The 15,432-nt window shown below is 41.6% G+C and overlaps 1 protein-coding gene across 1 annotated transcript in view; it reads left to right on the top strand.

The window, feature by feature from the left end:
* Window positions 1-15,432, top strand: part of Chp1 (calcineurin like EF-hand protein 1) — a 38,083-nt gene that overhangs the window by 8,506 nt on the left and 14,145 nt on the right. Inside the window, exons 2-3 of the mRNA XM_020176204.2 lie at window positions 475-547; window positions 14,437-14,517. Of these exons, the coding sequence (XP_020031793.2) occupies window positions 475-547; window positions 14,437-14,517 (154 nt within the window). The remainder of the gene's footprint in view (window positions 1-474; window positions 548-14,436; window positions 14,518-15,432) is intronic.

The following is a 15,432-nucleotide window of genomic DNA, read 5'->3' on the forward strand; positions in this document are numbered from 1 at the left end:
TCTGTATGGAATTTGTTTTGTTAAATCGTAACCCTGTAACAATGAACTTGTGTGTGTGTTGCCAGGAATTAAACCCATTACGTGCTCATGTTAACCAGGCATTCTCCAGCTGAGCTGCAGCCCCAGCCCCTAAGCCCCTAACACATTCTTTAAACTTTTTTTTTTTGGTGGTGTTGGGATTTGAACTCAGAGACTCACCTAGGCAGGCATGCTACCACTTGAGACACTCCTCCAGCTCCCCTAACGCATCTTAATTAAGCCTAGACATCATTCCTGAGAGTGAATTTTGGTTGTTCTTGGTTCATTTACTTTCTAACTCCTTCCACTGCATAGCTTTCTGCTCTGACACTTCAGAGATGACAGAGGTGCAGCAGCTCTGGGTCTTACACACTAAGAAGCACTGGATGCTGGGCGGCGGGTGCAGTGTGAATGGAGGCCTGTGTGCCTGGTTGGGATTGATTTTGTGCTCTTTAGTTTCCCACAGTCAGATCACCCGCCTCTACAGCCGGTTCACCAGCCTGGACAAAGGAGAGAACGGGACACTCAGGTAGGCAGTTCCTTTCTTTATTTTCCTCACCTAAAGTGGAAACTCTGGCAATATCTAAATAGCTCCCTTTATCCCAAGGGACAGACATGATAGGTGTCCATAATGCAGATGGCAGGGACCATTTCTGCCCTGGTCCTGGAACATCACGAGGGAATTAAATAAGCAGAACACAGTGGCTAATTTTTATCACTCGGTGTTTGCTGCTCTACTCCAGCCCTTCTTGGTTTAGGCAGTGTTGATGAAGTTGCCCTGCAGGCGGTCTAGGTTGCATTATCTTCTCTCTTCTCATGGCCCAAAGCAACCTATGACCCTAGGGCACACCTCTTTGTGTTAATACCATACAAGATGTTCAGGATTTTCTCTGGAGCTGTGGGTCTCATCTGAGGGCATTTTACCACCGGGCACATTGTCTAAGGCATTTTTGGTTGTCATGACTGGGGAATGCTACCAGGATGTTTCTAAATATCCTGCAGTGCAGGGGACAGCCCATGACAAAGGACTATATGACACCCTGAATGTCAGTAGTGCCAAAGTTGAGAAACGCTCGTACAGAGTCAGTGTATGATCTCAGAGTGACGTAACGCCATACCATTTCGTGTTCGTGATCGTCTTCCAGTCCAGTGAAATATTTCCGAACTGGCACCTCCCACCCTAAATGCGAGGAGCAACCTTTTCTACACCACTGTTTCATGTGTTGATGGACTGGTATGTAGAAGCTGAAGCTTAAGCTGCCTGAAGCAGTTTAAGACTTGTTTGGAAATGCCAGCACAGGTGTGGGTAGTAACGTAAAGGGGGAAGGAATACAGCTGCTAATCCTTACGTGGAAGAGCTAGAGAATGCTAAGAAATCCACAGGGCTGTGTGTGGACGGGGCAAAAGTCTGCTGCCTCTGAGATCCACTGAATCATGGTGAGGAACTGCCATGTGCAAAGACCACGTAGGAGCTTGTTTCTTTGTACGTTTTTAAAAACTGTAGGAAAGTAAGTACAACAAATAACTTGGTAGCATTAGGTACACTCACAATGTTTAACACCCATCACCCTATCCAGTTCCAGAATATTTCCATCACCCTCCATGGAAATCCCATACTCATTAAGTGATCACCTCCATCCACCCTGTCCCTGAACCCTTGCTGACACTAATACACTTTCTGACTCTGTTTGGACCTTCATGCAAGGGAGTCATGCAGTAGGTGACCTTCCCGGAATTGGCTTCTTTTACTGACGATGATTCATCCATGTTATTGCACGCGCAGTACTTACTCCTTTTATGGCTGAATAGTACTCATTGTATGAACACGTTTGTTTATCCAGTCATCAGTTGATGGACATTTGAGTGTACACCTTTTTGTGCTGCTTTGGACATTGTCGTGTAGACATGTTTTCATTTCTCCTGGATGTATACATATTGGCAGAACAGCTAGCAGTTCTGTTCTTAGCTGGTAGAGAGAATGCCAAATGGTTTTCTTTCTTTTTTTAAATTAGTGTATATTACTTGTACAAAAGGTTTTTATCATGATATTCCATATATGTAGGAATGAACTTTGAACACATTCACCTCCTCTGTTACTTTTATTTCCCTGTGTTCTTCCCCTTTAAATCATTTTAATGGTTTTTATTACACTATTTTCATATCACTTACTATGATCTCTCCTTTGTGAAATCCTCACCTCTCCCGTTGGTTCTCCCCAAAGAGTCCCTCTGTTTCGTGCATGTCATTTATATTCATAGATCTAGATTCCACATTTGAGAGAAAAACGTGACATTTGTCATCCTTAGTCTGCTTGTTTTACTTCACATGATGATCTCCATTTCCATCCATGTTCCTGCAAATGACATAGTTTCTTTTTTTTTTTTTCTGTCTGTACTGGGGATTAAACCCAGGGCCATAAACTGCGAGTGCTCTACCATTTGAGCCATGTCCCTAGCCCTTCTGTTTTTTGTTTTGTTTTTGAGATAGAGTCTCACTAACTTTGCCTGGGCCAGCCTCCAAGACTCAAGCATCCTGTCTCTACCTCCCCAGTACCTGGGATTACAAGTGTGCGCTACAAGGCTGGTTCCATAGCCTGGCTATTGTGAACAGTACTGCAATAAACATGGGTGTGCAGGTACCTCTTTTGTATGCTGACTCCATTCCTTCAGCTACATGCCCAGGAGTGGTGCAGCAGGATAGGCAGTTCTACTTTTAGTCTTTTGAGGAACCTCCATTTTTTTTTTTTTATTCATATGTGCATACAAGGCTTGGGTCATTTCTCCCCCCTGCCCCCACCCCCTCCCTTACCACCCACTCCGACCCCTCCATCTCCCCCCCACCCCCTCAATACCCAGCAGAAACTATTTTGCCCTTATTTCTAATTTTGTTGTAGAGAGAGTATAAGCCATAATAGGAAGGGACAAGGGTTTTTTGCTGGTTGAGATAAGGATAGCTATACAGGGAGTTGACTCACATTAATTTCCTGTGCGTGTGTGTTACCTTCTAGGTTAATTCTTTTTGATCTCACCTTTTCTCTAGCTCCTGGTCCCCTTTTCCTATTGGCCTCAGTTGCTTTTAAGGTATCTGCTTTATTTCTCTGCGTTAAGGGCAACAAATGCTAGCTAATTTTTTAGGTCTTACCTATCCTCACCCCTCCCTTGTGTGCTCTCACTTTTATCATGTGCTCAAAGTCCAATCCCGTTGTTGCGTGTTTGCCCTTGATCTAATGTCCACATATGAGGGAGAACATACGATTTTTGGTCTTTGGGGCCAGGCTAACCTCACTCAGAATGATGTTCTCCAATTCCATCCATTTACCAGCTAATGATAACATTTCGTTCTTCATGGCTGCATAAAATTCCATTGTGTATAGCTACCACATTTTCTTAATCCATTCGTCGGTGGTAGGGCATCTTGGCTGTTTCCATAACTTGGCTATTGTGAAAAGTGCCACAGTAAACATGGGTGTGCAGGTGCCTCTGGAGTAACCTGTGTCACAGTCTTTTGGGTGTATCCCCAAGAGTGGTATTGCTGGATCAAATAGTAGATCAATGTCTAGCTTTTTAAGTAGCCTCCAAATTTTTTTCCAGAGTGGTTGTACTAGTTTACATTCCCACCAACAGTGTAAGAAGGTTCCTTTTCTCCCCCCCCTTCCCCCATCCTCGCCAACACCTGTTGGTGGTGGTGGTGCTGATGATGGCTATTCTAACAGGGGTGAGGTGGAATCTTAGTGTGGTTTTAATTTGCATTTCCTTTATTGCTAGAGATGGTGAGCATTTTTTCATGTGTTTTTTGGCCATTTGAATTTCTTCTTTTGAGAAAGTTCTGTTTAGTTCACTTGCCCATTTCTTTATTGGTTCATTAGTTTTGGGAGAATTTAGTTGTTTAAGTTCCCTGTATACTCTGGTTATCAATCCTTTGTCTGATGTATAGTTGGCAAATATTTTCTCCCACTCTGTGGGTGTTCTTTTCAGTTTAGAGACCATTTCTTTTGATGAACAGAAGCTTTTTAGCTTTATGAGGTCCCATTTATCTATGCTATCTCTTAGTTGCTGTGCTGCTGGGGTTTCATTGAGAAAGTTCTTACCTATACCTACTAACTCCAGAGTATTTCCTACTCTTTCCTGTATCAAGTTTAGAGTTTGGGGTCTGATATTAAGATCCTTGATCCATTTTGAGTTAATCTTGGTATAGGGTGATATACATGGATCTCATTTCAGTGTTTTGCAGACTGCTAACCAGTTTTCCCAGCAGTTTTTGTTGAAGAGGCTGCTATTTCTCCATCGTATATTTTTAGCTCCTTTGTCAAAGACAAGTTGGTTATAGTTGTGTGGCTTCATATCTGGATCCTCTATTCTGTTCCACTGGTCTTCATGTCTGTTTTTGTGCCAGTATCATGCTGTTTTTATTGTTATTGCTTTGTAATATAGTTTGAAGTCAGGTATTGTGATACCTCCTGCATTGTTCTTTTGACTGAGTATTGCCTTGGCTATTCGTGGCTTCCTTGTTTCCATATAAATTTCACAGTAGATTTTCGCTCTCTTTAATGAATGTCATTGGAATTTTGATGGGAATTGCATTAAACATGTAGATTACTTTTGGGAGTATCGACGTTTTTACTATGCTGATTCTACCAATCCATGAGCATGGGAGATCTCTCCACTTTTTATAGTCTTCCTCAATCTCTTTCTTCAGAAGTGTATAGTTTTCCTTGTAGAGGTCATTCACATCTTTTGTTAGGTGTACACCTAGGTATTTGATTTTTTTTGAGGCTATTGTAAATGCAATTGTTTTCATACATTCTTTTTAGTTTGCTCGTTGTTAGTGTATAGAAATGCTAATGATTTTTCTATGTTGATTTTATATCCTGCTACCTTGCGATAGCTATTGATGATGTCTAGAAGCTTCTGAGTAGAGTTTTTTGGGTCTTTAAGGTATAGGATCGTGTCATCTGCAAATAGGGATATTTTGACAGTTTCTTTACCTATTTGTATTCCTTTTATTCCTTCTTCTTGCCTAATTGCTCTGGCTAGGAATTACAGTACTATGTTGAATAGGAGTGGAGGAACCTCCATTTTGATTTCCATAGTGGCTATATGAATTTACATTCCCTCCAAGAATGTAAGGGTTCTTTCTTTCCTTCCCCATCCTTGTCAGTATTTGTTGTTTGTTTTCTTTTTTTTTTTTAATTGTTGTGTTGGGTGGGGGCCCATTATGGTATTCACAGAAGTTCTTACAATGTATCAAATATATCTTACTTGAATTCACCCTGTCCACCCTTGTTCTTTATTTTTATTTTTTGGTGGGACTGTAGTTTGAACTCAGGACTTCACATTTGCAAAGCAGGCACTCTACTGCTTGAGCCACAACTTCTGTTCGTTTTGCTTAGTTATTTTGAAGATAGGGTATCTCAAACCATCGTCCTCCTGATCTCGGCTTCCCAAAGTAGCTAGGATTGTAGGCATAGCCACCAGTGCTCGACTTGTTTTCTTGATGATATCCAGTCTCACTAAGGTGAGATGGAACCTCAGTGTCATTTTAAATTTCCTTTATGACTAAAGATGATGAAAAATTTTTTGTGTGTATGGTACTGGAGCTTGAACTCAGGGCCTTTACCTTGAGCCACTCCACCAGCCCAGTTTTTTTGTGGTAGGGTTTTTTTGAGATAGGGTCTTGTGAATTATTTGCCCAGGCTGGCTTTGACCCACGATCCTCCTGATCTCTGCCTCCTGAGTTGCTAGGATTACAGGCATGACCACTGGTGTCTGGCAAGGTGATAAACATTTCTTAATGTATTTATTGGCCATTTGTACTTATTTTGAGAACTATTAGTTCAATTCATTTGCCTATTTATTGCTTGGATTATTTGGTTTTTTTTGTGTCTGATTTTTGGAGCTCTTTATATATTTTGGATAGCAGTTCTTTATCTGATGAATAGTTGGCAAAGATTTTCTCCTATTCTGTAAGCTGTCTCTTCATTCCGACAGTTGTTTCCTTTGCCATGCAGAAGCTTTTTAATTTAATGCAATCCTGTTTGTCAGTTCTCGCTGTTATTTCCTGAGCTATTGAAGACCTGTTCAGAAAGTTGTTGGCTATGCGTATATCTTGAAGTGTTTTCCCTATGTTTTTCTGTAGTAGTTTCAAAGTTTCAGGTCTTGCATTAAGGTCTTTGATTTATTTTGAATTAATTTTTGTATAGCGTGCAAGACAGATATATTTTCAGTCTTCTGCATATGGATATCCAGTTTTCCCAACATCATTTGTTGGGAAAACATGTTCTTGGCAACTTTGTCGAAGATCAGATAGCTGTAACTGTGTGAGCTCATTTCTACGTCTTCCTTTCCATTGTTATACATGCCTTTTTGTGCCAGTACTGTGCTATTTTTGTTACAGTGGCTCTGCAGTATAAATTGAATTCAGGTATTGTGATACCACCAGCATTTTGCTCAAGATTGTTCTTCAAACCTTTTTCTTCAGTGGCTCTACCCTTTGAGATTTTCACCATAGTTTATGAGGGTATTAGTTTTTCTATATCCTCACCAGCACTTATTCTTCTTCTGATTATAGCCACCCTAGTGAAGTGGCGTATTGTGGTTTCGATTTGCACTTCCTAAGGGGGAATTTTTTTTTTTTTTTGGGTTGTAAGGGTTCTTATGTAATCCGAATACTAGACTTCGATTTTGTTGTGGTCTGGAGTTTGAACTCGGGGCCTCACACTGCTAGACAGGCGCTCTACAGCTTGAGCCATGCCTTCAGCCCACCTGGATTCAATTTATGAATGATTTGCAAATGTAAATATTTTCTAGTATTCTGTGGATTTTCTTTTTTCATGCCCCACTACTGGTGACTGAACCTAGTGCTTCGTGTATGCTGCATCTCTAGCTCTGTGGATTTGATTTTTACTGTCATTATAGTGTTCTTTTAGGCACAAAAGCTTTTAATTCAAGCTTCTGAAGACTTACCCCTGTATTTTCTTCTGGGTGTTTTTAATGTTCTTATATTTAAATAATTATTCATATAAAGGTCTTTTTTTTGTGGGATTGGGATTTGAACTCAGGTCTTCATAACTGCCATGCAGGAGCTCTACTGCTTGAGCCACACTTCCGGTGCATTTTGCTCTGTTATCTTGGAGATGAGACCTTGTGAATTATTTGCTGGCCTTACCTTGATCTGTGATCCTCCCTCCCCATCTCATCCTCCCAAGTAGCTAGAATTACAGGTGTGAGCCACCGGGGCCTGGCTTAAGTTATTTTTATACATGATATGAGTTAGGACTCCAACTTCATTTTTTGCATGTAGATATCCAATTGTCCCAGTGTTGAAGACACTGTTAAATCTATGTGACAGCTGGACATGTTGACATATGCCTGTAACACCATTTACTCCAGAAGCTAAAGCAGGAGGATCTCAAGTTCATAGGCTCGACTGAGCATCTTAGCAAGACCCTGTCTCAAATAAAGTTAGAAAGGGCTGAGGATGTTAACTCAGAGGTAGACTTCTTGCCTAGTATGTCTGAGAACCTGGATTAAATCCTGAGTACCACAAAAAGAAAAAAAAAGTCCTATGTAACTCTGCACTTGAAAATAACAAGAATAGAAATCTCAGTTTTTCTTTCAGCTCCCATACTGGTTTATTTTTTATTTTTTGAACATTGAAAGAGAATTCCAGGACTTTTTCCTTTTGTGTTTTTTATCTTGCTTGTTTTTGGCTCGTGTTTCCAACTTAGGCTGTCAGTGTAGTGAAACCAAACATGGGAACAGATTAATTAGTTAATTATTGCAGTACTAAGGTTTGAACTCAGTGCCTAGAGCTTGGTAGGCATACACTCTACCACTTGAGGCATGCCTAACACCCTATTCTGCCTTTTTCTAGGTCTTTGAACTGTACATAAAATCATGGGCTGATGGCACCACACTTGTTTACCTTGCCTGGTCAATGGTTTTCCAGCTCTGTGATCATCAGTGATTTCAATTTTAGCAATGTAATCATGTTTTATCATTTCAGTTAGAAACTAGGGATGGCGGTGTTGCTCAATTGGTAGAGCACCTGCCTTGAAAACTTAAAGCCCTGAGTTCAAACCCCAGTACTGCCAAAAAGAAACTAGAGTTTGGTTTTGGAGCACAGCCTAAAAAAACCTACCTGGAGGTACAAAAAGATGGCAGAATGAGTCAGTTCTGGTACTTTCATAATTCTTTGAGTTTGGATTTATGTCTTCATAAATTACAACTATACCACTAAATAAGCTGCCTAGGAAGGCAGCTGTAGTTATTAGGAGAGATACTTTTCCTTCTACACTGTGTTACCTAGGCTGGCCTCAAACTCCTGGGTTCAAGTGATTTTCCTGGATCAGTCTCCTGAGCAGGTGGGACTACAGGCATATGGCACTGCACGTGGCTTTTCTCCTCCCGGTTGTTCTATGTCTGGGGATTAAGGTGAATTCTGCAGGGTGAGAGGCTATAGTGTACATTCTTTGTGTTCTGTATTCCTTTATGGTGATTGTTCCAAATGAGAACATAAAGCAGGATCTACAAAAGGCTTGGATTAGAATGGAGCGTCTTCACAGTGCTTTCAAAGATTCAGTGTGAAGTGTTTCATAGAACAATAAATTCCTTAATCTGTCAATAGGTATAGTGTTTAAAAGAAGAAAGATGGGCTCTGGATATTGCTTAGCAGAGGAATGGGTGTCTAGCTAGCATACATAAGGCCCTGGATTCCATCCCTAGCACTGAAGGATGGAAGGGAGGGTTAAAATTAGTGAAAAGCTTGGCGAACAAGGTGAAAAGGCTTCTTTATGACAAGCTCTCACCACATCCTTGATCCCCTAGGTGAAGTGGGATGCTTTCAAGGGGGAGTACCATAAACAGCATTTGCTGAAGCCGATCAACTCCTTCCCTGTAAATTCCCTTTTCTGTGGACCATCTCTTCAGCTTGGTGTTTCATAGAATGGAATCCGCATTACATTTCATTTGATTTGCTTATTTTTGTTGATACTGGGGTTTGATCTCAGGGCGTCACACTTGCTGGGCAGGGGCACCATCCCATAAACATATTCCATAACCTTACAGATCTTACTTTCCCAGCTGCATGATTTGGAGGAAATAATGTCTACCATTGCTGTTGCATTCCTGGGTTGGGTGCTGGCAGCAGAGGACAACTGGCTCGTTATTATTATTTTTTCCTTTCTCTTTTTTTAGGTAGACAGGGAATAGGATTTATTAATGGATGTGAGTAGGGAGGAGGGAGCACAGTGAAGCTCTCATGAGTGCAGGGCCCACCCCTAGTCCAGGGGACTGTGACTGGGGATGCATTTGACCCCAATGTCATCTGGAATAAATCTGTTCTCAGCTACTATGTCTTCAAGTTCATCTACCTTAAACTTGATAAAATCCTACTTCTTTGAGATGTGGCTCTTCTGGCAGCCAGGGAACTTGAACTTGGCTCTGTGTAGGTTATCAATCAACATACTTCTTGTTCTGCAGCTGGACATGGACAGATGGACATGATGCTGTGCCGTGGGGCTTTCCAAAGGCACTCCATATACCTTTCTTGAGGCTAGATTGAGGATGGGATGAACATCCACTGGAGGGGTCTGACTCCAAGGTCCCAAGGGGCAGCTCCTACAAGCAATAGGCTTCATCTGCCTCTGAGGGGGCTGCCTTTTGCAGCCATTGCATTCCAGGCCCCTGGGCCCCATTCTTAGAAGTTCCTTTAGTTGATTACTCTGAACACCACTTCTCTTCCCTGGCAACTGCGTGTGATACCTCATCAAGATTCTGCTGCCACCTTTTTACTCCAACTTATTTGTCATGCCGTTTGCATGTACCTTCTGGATTCCACAATTTCTCAGACTCTCTTGTCCACTAGTACACTTATCCTAACTTAATTGGTTTGTGGTTTTTTTGCAGTACTGGGGCTTGAACTCAGGGCCTACATCTTGAGCCACTCCGCCAGCCCTTTTTGTGATGGATTTTTTTGAGATAGGGTCTTGAGGAGCTATTTGCCTTTGTTGGCTTCAAACTGCGATCCTCCTGATCTCTGCCTTCTGAGTAGCTAGGATTACAGGTGTGAGCCACTGACAATCTAATTGTTTTTGTGGTGGCTGTCTGGCCGTGTATACTGTTTTGCTGACATCTCAGGGAATTTTAGAGAATGAGAGAATGTAAACGTTTATATGCCATTACTGTCAACCAAATGTCAGAATGCATCCTTGCAGATAAGGAAGTCCGGCTTGGAACACTAAAATAAACAACCAGCAATGATAAGCTTCAATATTGATTGGCATGTGACAAAATGCCTCCGTCAAAACAACAGAATTATCAACTTAATTTAAAATACTGATTAAATGCCTTAGGTATTGGAAGTGATCATTTCAGTGTTAATAAATATATCACACTATTTGGTTAGTCTCTGTTACACTATGCAGTTTTGCATTGCTGGGGATTGAATATGGGTTCCTAAGCTGTGTTGTCCCAATTGAATGTGTGTTCCTGTGTCCTAGAAGCAAATTCTCATCTCACTATGTGTGAGTTATGCAAAGCATTGACCTCTGGGTACCTGAAATGTAAGCAGGTGCCTGTGAAGCCTGCTCTCCCAGTGAGAGAAGGCACTTGCAGGGACTGGGGATGTAGCTCAGTGGCAGAGTGCTTGCCCAGCATGCATATGCCCTAGGGAAGAGGGACAGAAAAAGTACTTGCACTGTGAAGGAAATCAGTAGAGAGGGATGGCGCCTGTGATTACTGAAGTCTCTCAGACTGGCTTTGTAAAGCATCCCTGTGCTCTGGAATGACTAGAACACCACTCATGTTGGGAATTTCTGGACCACAAAGTACAGCCATTACACACAGCTTCATTCTCAGACCTACCTGCTACCAGTAACGGGCTTTTTCTCTCATAGTCCTTCAGGAATATCTTTATGTATGGTATGAGGCAGGATATTATGTTGGTGTGTTTTGTGATGAGTACACACAAATCTGCATTTCAGCTACACTTGTATGTTTATTTTTTTCTTTGTTGGGTTTGTGTTGGTGGGCATACTTGGGGAGCTAAGTTTCAGTGAAACTGTCTTGATGGTTTCTATTCTGTACGGTCTATACAGTTGTTTGTGTGTTGTTTTGATAGTTGAAGAAATGTTTTTAAATACTCTTGAATTTAAATTTTGTTGTTTTCAGTAGTATTCCCCTTGTCTTGTGACTAGAAGCACATTGGATATACGAAGTAAATATTTAGATTAGAGTTACATCAGGCGTGATGGTGCAAACCTGTAATTCCAGCATTCAGAAGGAACACAAGTTTAAGTCTATCCTGGGCAACATAGTGAAACCCTGTCTTAAATTAAAAAAAACAAAAACAAAAACTAGAATTGAATAGTGCTAAAGACAGGGTTTAGGTCCTTACTGACATTGGAAGTCCAACTCTAAATTCCATCATTGGGGCCGGATGGGTTCAGGTCAGGTTGCGCACCCACTACTTGATACTACACCTGGTATATAAACTGGTATTTCTCAGCTGAAATCACTTTATTTTGTTAGTCATTAAACTGAGTTATGTGGCCATGCAAGTCAGGTCAGCCTGACTTAAAAGGGAGTATTGTTTCCTAACCTCTGTCCAACAAGAGCAGCTATGTTTTGGTGATAATGTGGACAGCTTATGTAATGAAAGCTGAGAACCCCGAGTTTGTTGGATTAGATAATCGGGACCCCGGTAATTCTCTTTAGCTTTTGTCATCTTAAGCAAACCAGTAATGAGTGACTTCTTTTGGTTCATTCATTGATACAAATATTATTACCTTAAATAATCAAGGTCGATTAAAATCCATAGTTTCAGTTCCAGGGCTTTGTGCTCAGGCCACAAGGTCAGTTTCTACCTGCAGCCAGATGTCTCCAGGTGGAGATGAGCTAAATGAGTTAATTCATCAAGCACCATGCAGATGTGAAACCACATTCGGGACAGTGTGAGTCCTGGGTCAGCTGGGATGGTTTCTGTCCTCAGTAGCATTTCACATGAAGAAGGTGGAGGGGTGTTTGGTTTTGCTTTTGTCTTCTGTTGGGAGAATTCTTAGAGGCAGGAATGAATGAGCTGTACTCACAGATATGTACACCCAACTCTTTCTCGGGAAATAATTTCACGCTTAGAGAACTTTAGCACTCCATTGTACAAGAAGGGTGCAGAGAGCTGTCACGTACCAGATTCCCTGGCCACCATTCCTTAGCATTTTGTCAGGCACTTCTGAGTGTATTTTTGTAATATGGACATTCTCAGATCAAAACCAAGAAGTTTAGCATTTTGGGTGAAGAGGATGAAAGTTCGCTACATGGACACGAATGAAGACAACATAATGAAACCTACCAAGCGCTTTTGGGAAGAGGAAGAAGAGGAAGCGGGGGATGGGAATGTAGTGGAGGGTGAACTTGCTCAAGGTGCACAGTACACACGTGTATGGAATGTCACAATGAAATCTCCTTGTGTTATTGTGTATGATAAATCAAAAATCAAAAAGGAATTGAGCTTTTGGTGTAGAACTATTACATAATATGCTATGTTCTATGTGGTCCATGTTTCACTCTCACTGTCACCCAGAAATGTCCTTCAGAGCAGTGTTTCTGTAGTCCAAGACCATGCACTACCATGCACTAAGTTTAGTCCCATGTTTCTTTTAGTGCCCTGTGATCTGGAACACTCTTCTGCCTGCCTTTTTTTTTTTTTTTTTTTGGTGCTGGGATCAAACTCAGGGCCTTGCTATGCTAAGCCTGTACTGTACCAGTGATCTCCACCCAAGCAACTCTGCCTCTCTTTGTCCTTCCTGGTATTGGCTTTTTTTTGAAGAATGAAACACAGATATGTTTTGCATAGCTTTGTATTTGGTACAGAACATCAGGAAAATTTTAAAAATACTTAGTATGCTTTGAGAGAGCAACTTTCTTTCAAAAAGTTTAATATGTAGAGCCAGGCATGGTATTGCAACCTGTAGTCCCGGCTGTGTTCTTTGTCTAGGTCAGCCTGGACAAAGAAAAAAAAGTGAGCAAGACCCTACTTACAGAACAAGCTGAGCCGGGCACTGGTGGCTTAGGCCTGTGATCCCAGCTACTCAGGAAGCAGAGATCAGGAGGATAGCAGTTCAAAGCCAGCCTGGGCAAATAGTTCGAGAGATCTTATCTTGAAAAAAAAATCACAAAAAGAACAAACTGAGTAGTGTGGTACATGTCTGTAAGCCTACAATTCCAGCTATATGAGTGGAAGGTGGAAGAAGACGGTAGCCCCAAGCAAATGTTTGAGAACCTATCTGAAAAATAAAAACTAAAGCAAAAAGGGATAGGGCTATAGCTCAAGTGGTAGAGCACAAGGCCTGAGTTCAAACCCCAGTACTGAAAAAAAAGAAGAAAGTTTAGTCTGGGCTGGGCTATAATCCCCATGGGAGGCTGAGAAAGGAAGATCCCAAGTCCAGGGCTGGCCCTGGACTACATAGTGTCTCCCTGGGCTACACAATAAGACACTATCTCAGAAAACAAACAAAAAGTGCTACAGATGTGACTCAAGTGGTAGAGCACCTGCCTAGCAAGAGTGAAGTCCTGAGTTCAAACCCCAGTCCCACCAAAAAAAAGAAAGAAATAACAAACACTAAAAGTTTTAACATGGGAAAGAAATGTGTGCGTGTGCGTGTGCGTTTTACGGAAAGAACACACACTATGACTTAGAGATTTGAATTTAAATAGAATTCCTGCCACTCAGTAGTTGTGGCTGTGGCAAGTTACTTTACCTCTCTAATTCATTGTTCTCATCTCTAAGACATAAGGAAATGAGGTCATGTATATAAATAGGGAGTAGCATGGGATTTATATGCCATGATAGCAGCTAATAATCATGTCAGAACAGCCTCCTGGCTATGTGAACGTGACTGCTCTGGGCATGGTCAAGGTTAAATGGAGAAAAAACTAGAAGTTTGGCAATCCACTGGTCTTCATACTCTTTTCTTGAATGAAACTATCACCTGAGAATCCCTTGCGTTTCCTAGGTGCTTTAGGTCTTAGCAAGGATGCGGGGGCTCCTCCAAATTTTTGCCCCCGTGTTCAAGTTCTGTGGTGTTCGATACCTTCCATTTGCTGCTCAATGGCTAAAGTTAACACTGAGTACAAGATGGTATGGTCATGGGATCATTAACTAAGGAACAGTTGGGTATTTCCTCGTCCTTGGTTTATTGACATAATCTGTGTGCTGAATTTGCTGGAATGTGGCATAGTCAGATCTGGCTGCTTCCCCTGAGCTGGCAGCTGTTAAAGTGCGATTCTTTGCAGTTTTTTGGCGTAATTGTCACTGAGGTAAGTTCTGGGAGGTAACATTCTTGCTAGGTTGTAGCCTGCTGCAGACTGGAGGAGCTCATGCTAAGGGCCAGTGGTCTCTAACCCACGGTGATTCTCTTGGCAGCCGGGAAGATTTCCAGAGGATTCCAGAACTTGCCATCAACCCACTGGGGGACCGGATCATCAATGCCTTTTTTTCAGAAGGGTAAGTCCAAGCAGTGCTCAGACCTGCCTCCTCTGGACTGCTCATCTTGGGTCATCTCAGGTCACAATCCCCCTGATTACACTGGAAACTCTTAATTTTGTCAACTCTTGGTTATCTTTTCTGTCCTACTCTCCTCCATTTTAAGTCACTATGTATATGAGCTTGGCTTCAAAATTCTGTCTTCTGTTTGTCGTTGATGTAAAGCTAACCTAAAAATTCCATTTGGAAATAACTACAAACTTACAGAAAAGCTATAAAAAATATTACAACTAATTCCTGTGTATCTTTTACCAAGACACGTCTGTTGTTTTCGTGTTAACATTTTGCCTTGTTCAGTGTATTCTGAGTGGCAGCTGATAAAAATACAATGCAAGCTCATGCATAATCATACATTTTCTAATAGCCATATCAGTAAAAAGAAATAAGTTAACTTCACAATATATCTCATTTAACCCATTCAGTGTATAATCAGTGTTAAAATTACTGAGTTTTACCTTTTTTCATGTTAAAAAATGGAAGCCCCAATGTGTAATTAAAACTTACGACACATGTTGAATTATGTTAAAGCATTTTGGGTTTTTGTTTGGTTTGGTTGATTTTTTTGTTTTGGCAGCACTGGGGTTTGAACTCCGGCTCCTGCTTCCTAGGCAGGAACTTGAGCCATGCCCCAACCCTTTTTTGTTTTGGTTATTTTTCAGGTAGGGTTTCGAGTTTTTGCCTGGGGCTAGCCTTGGGCCACAACCTCCCTTATGGCCTTCCATTATGGCCGTCCACACAGCTCAGATCATAGGTGTGGCTCACCATGCCCGGCTTGGTTGCAATAGGGTCTTGCTAGCTTTTTAGAGTCCAGGTTGGCCTCAACTGTCATCTACCTTATCTCCACCTCCTAAGTACCCAAGATTACAGGTGTGAGCC

This window comes from Castor canadensis, chromosome 2 (assembly GCF_047511655.1).
Source record: "Castor canadensis chromosome 2, mCasCan1.hap1v2, whole genome shotgun sequence".
Taxonomy (NCBI): domain Eukaryota; kingdom Metazoa; phylum Chordata; class Mammalia; order Rodentia; family Castoridae; genus Castor; species Castor canadensis.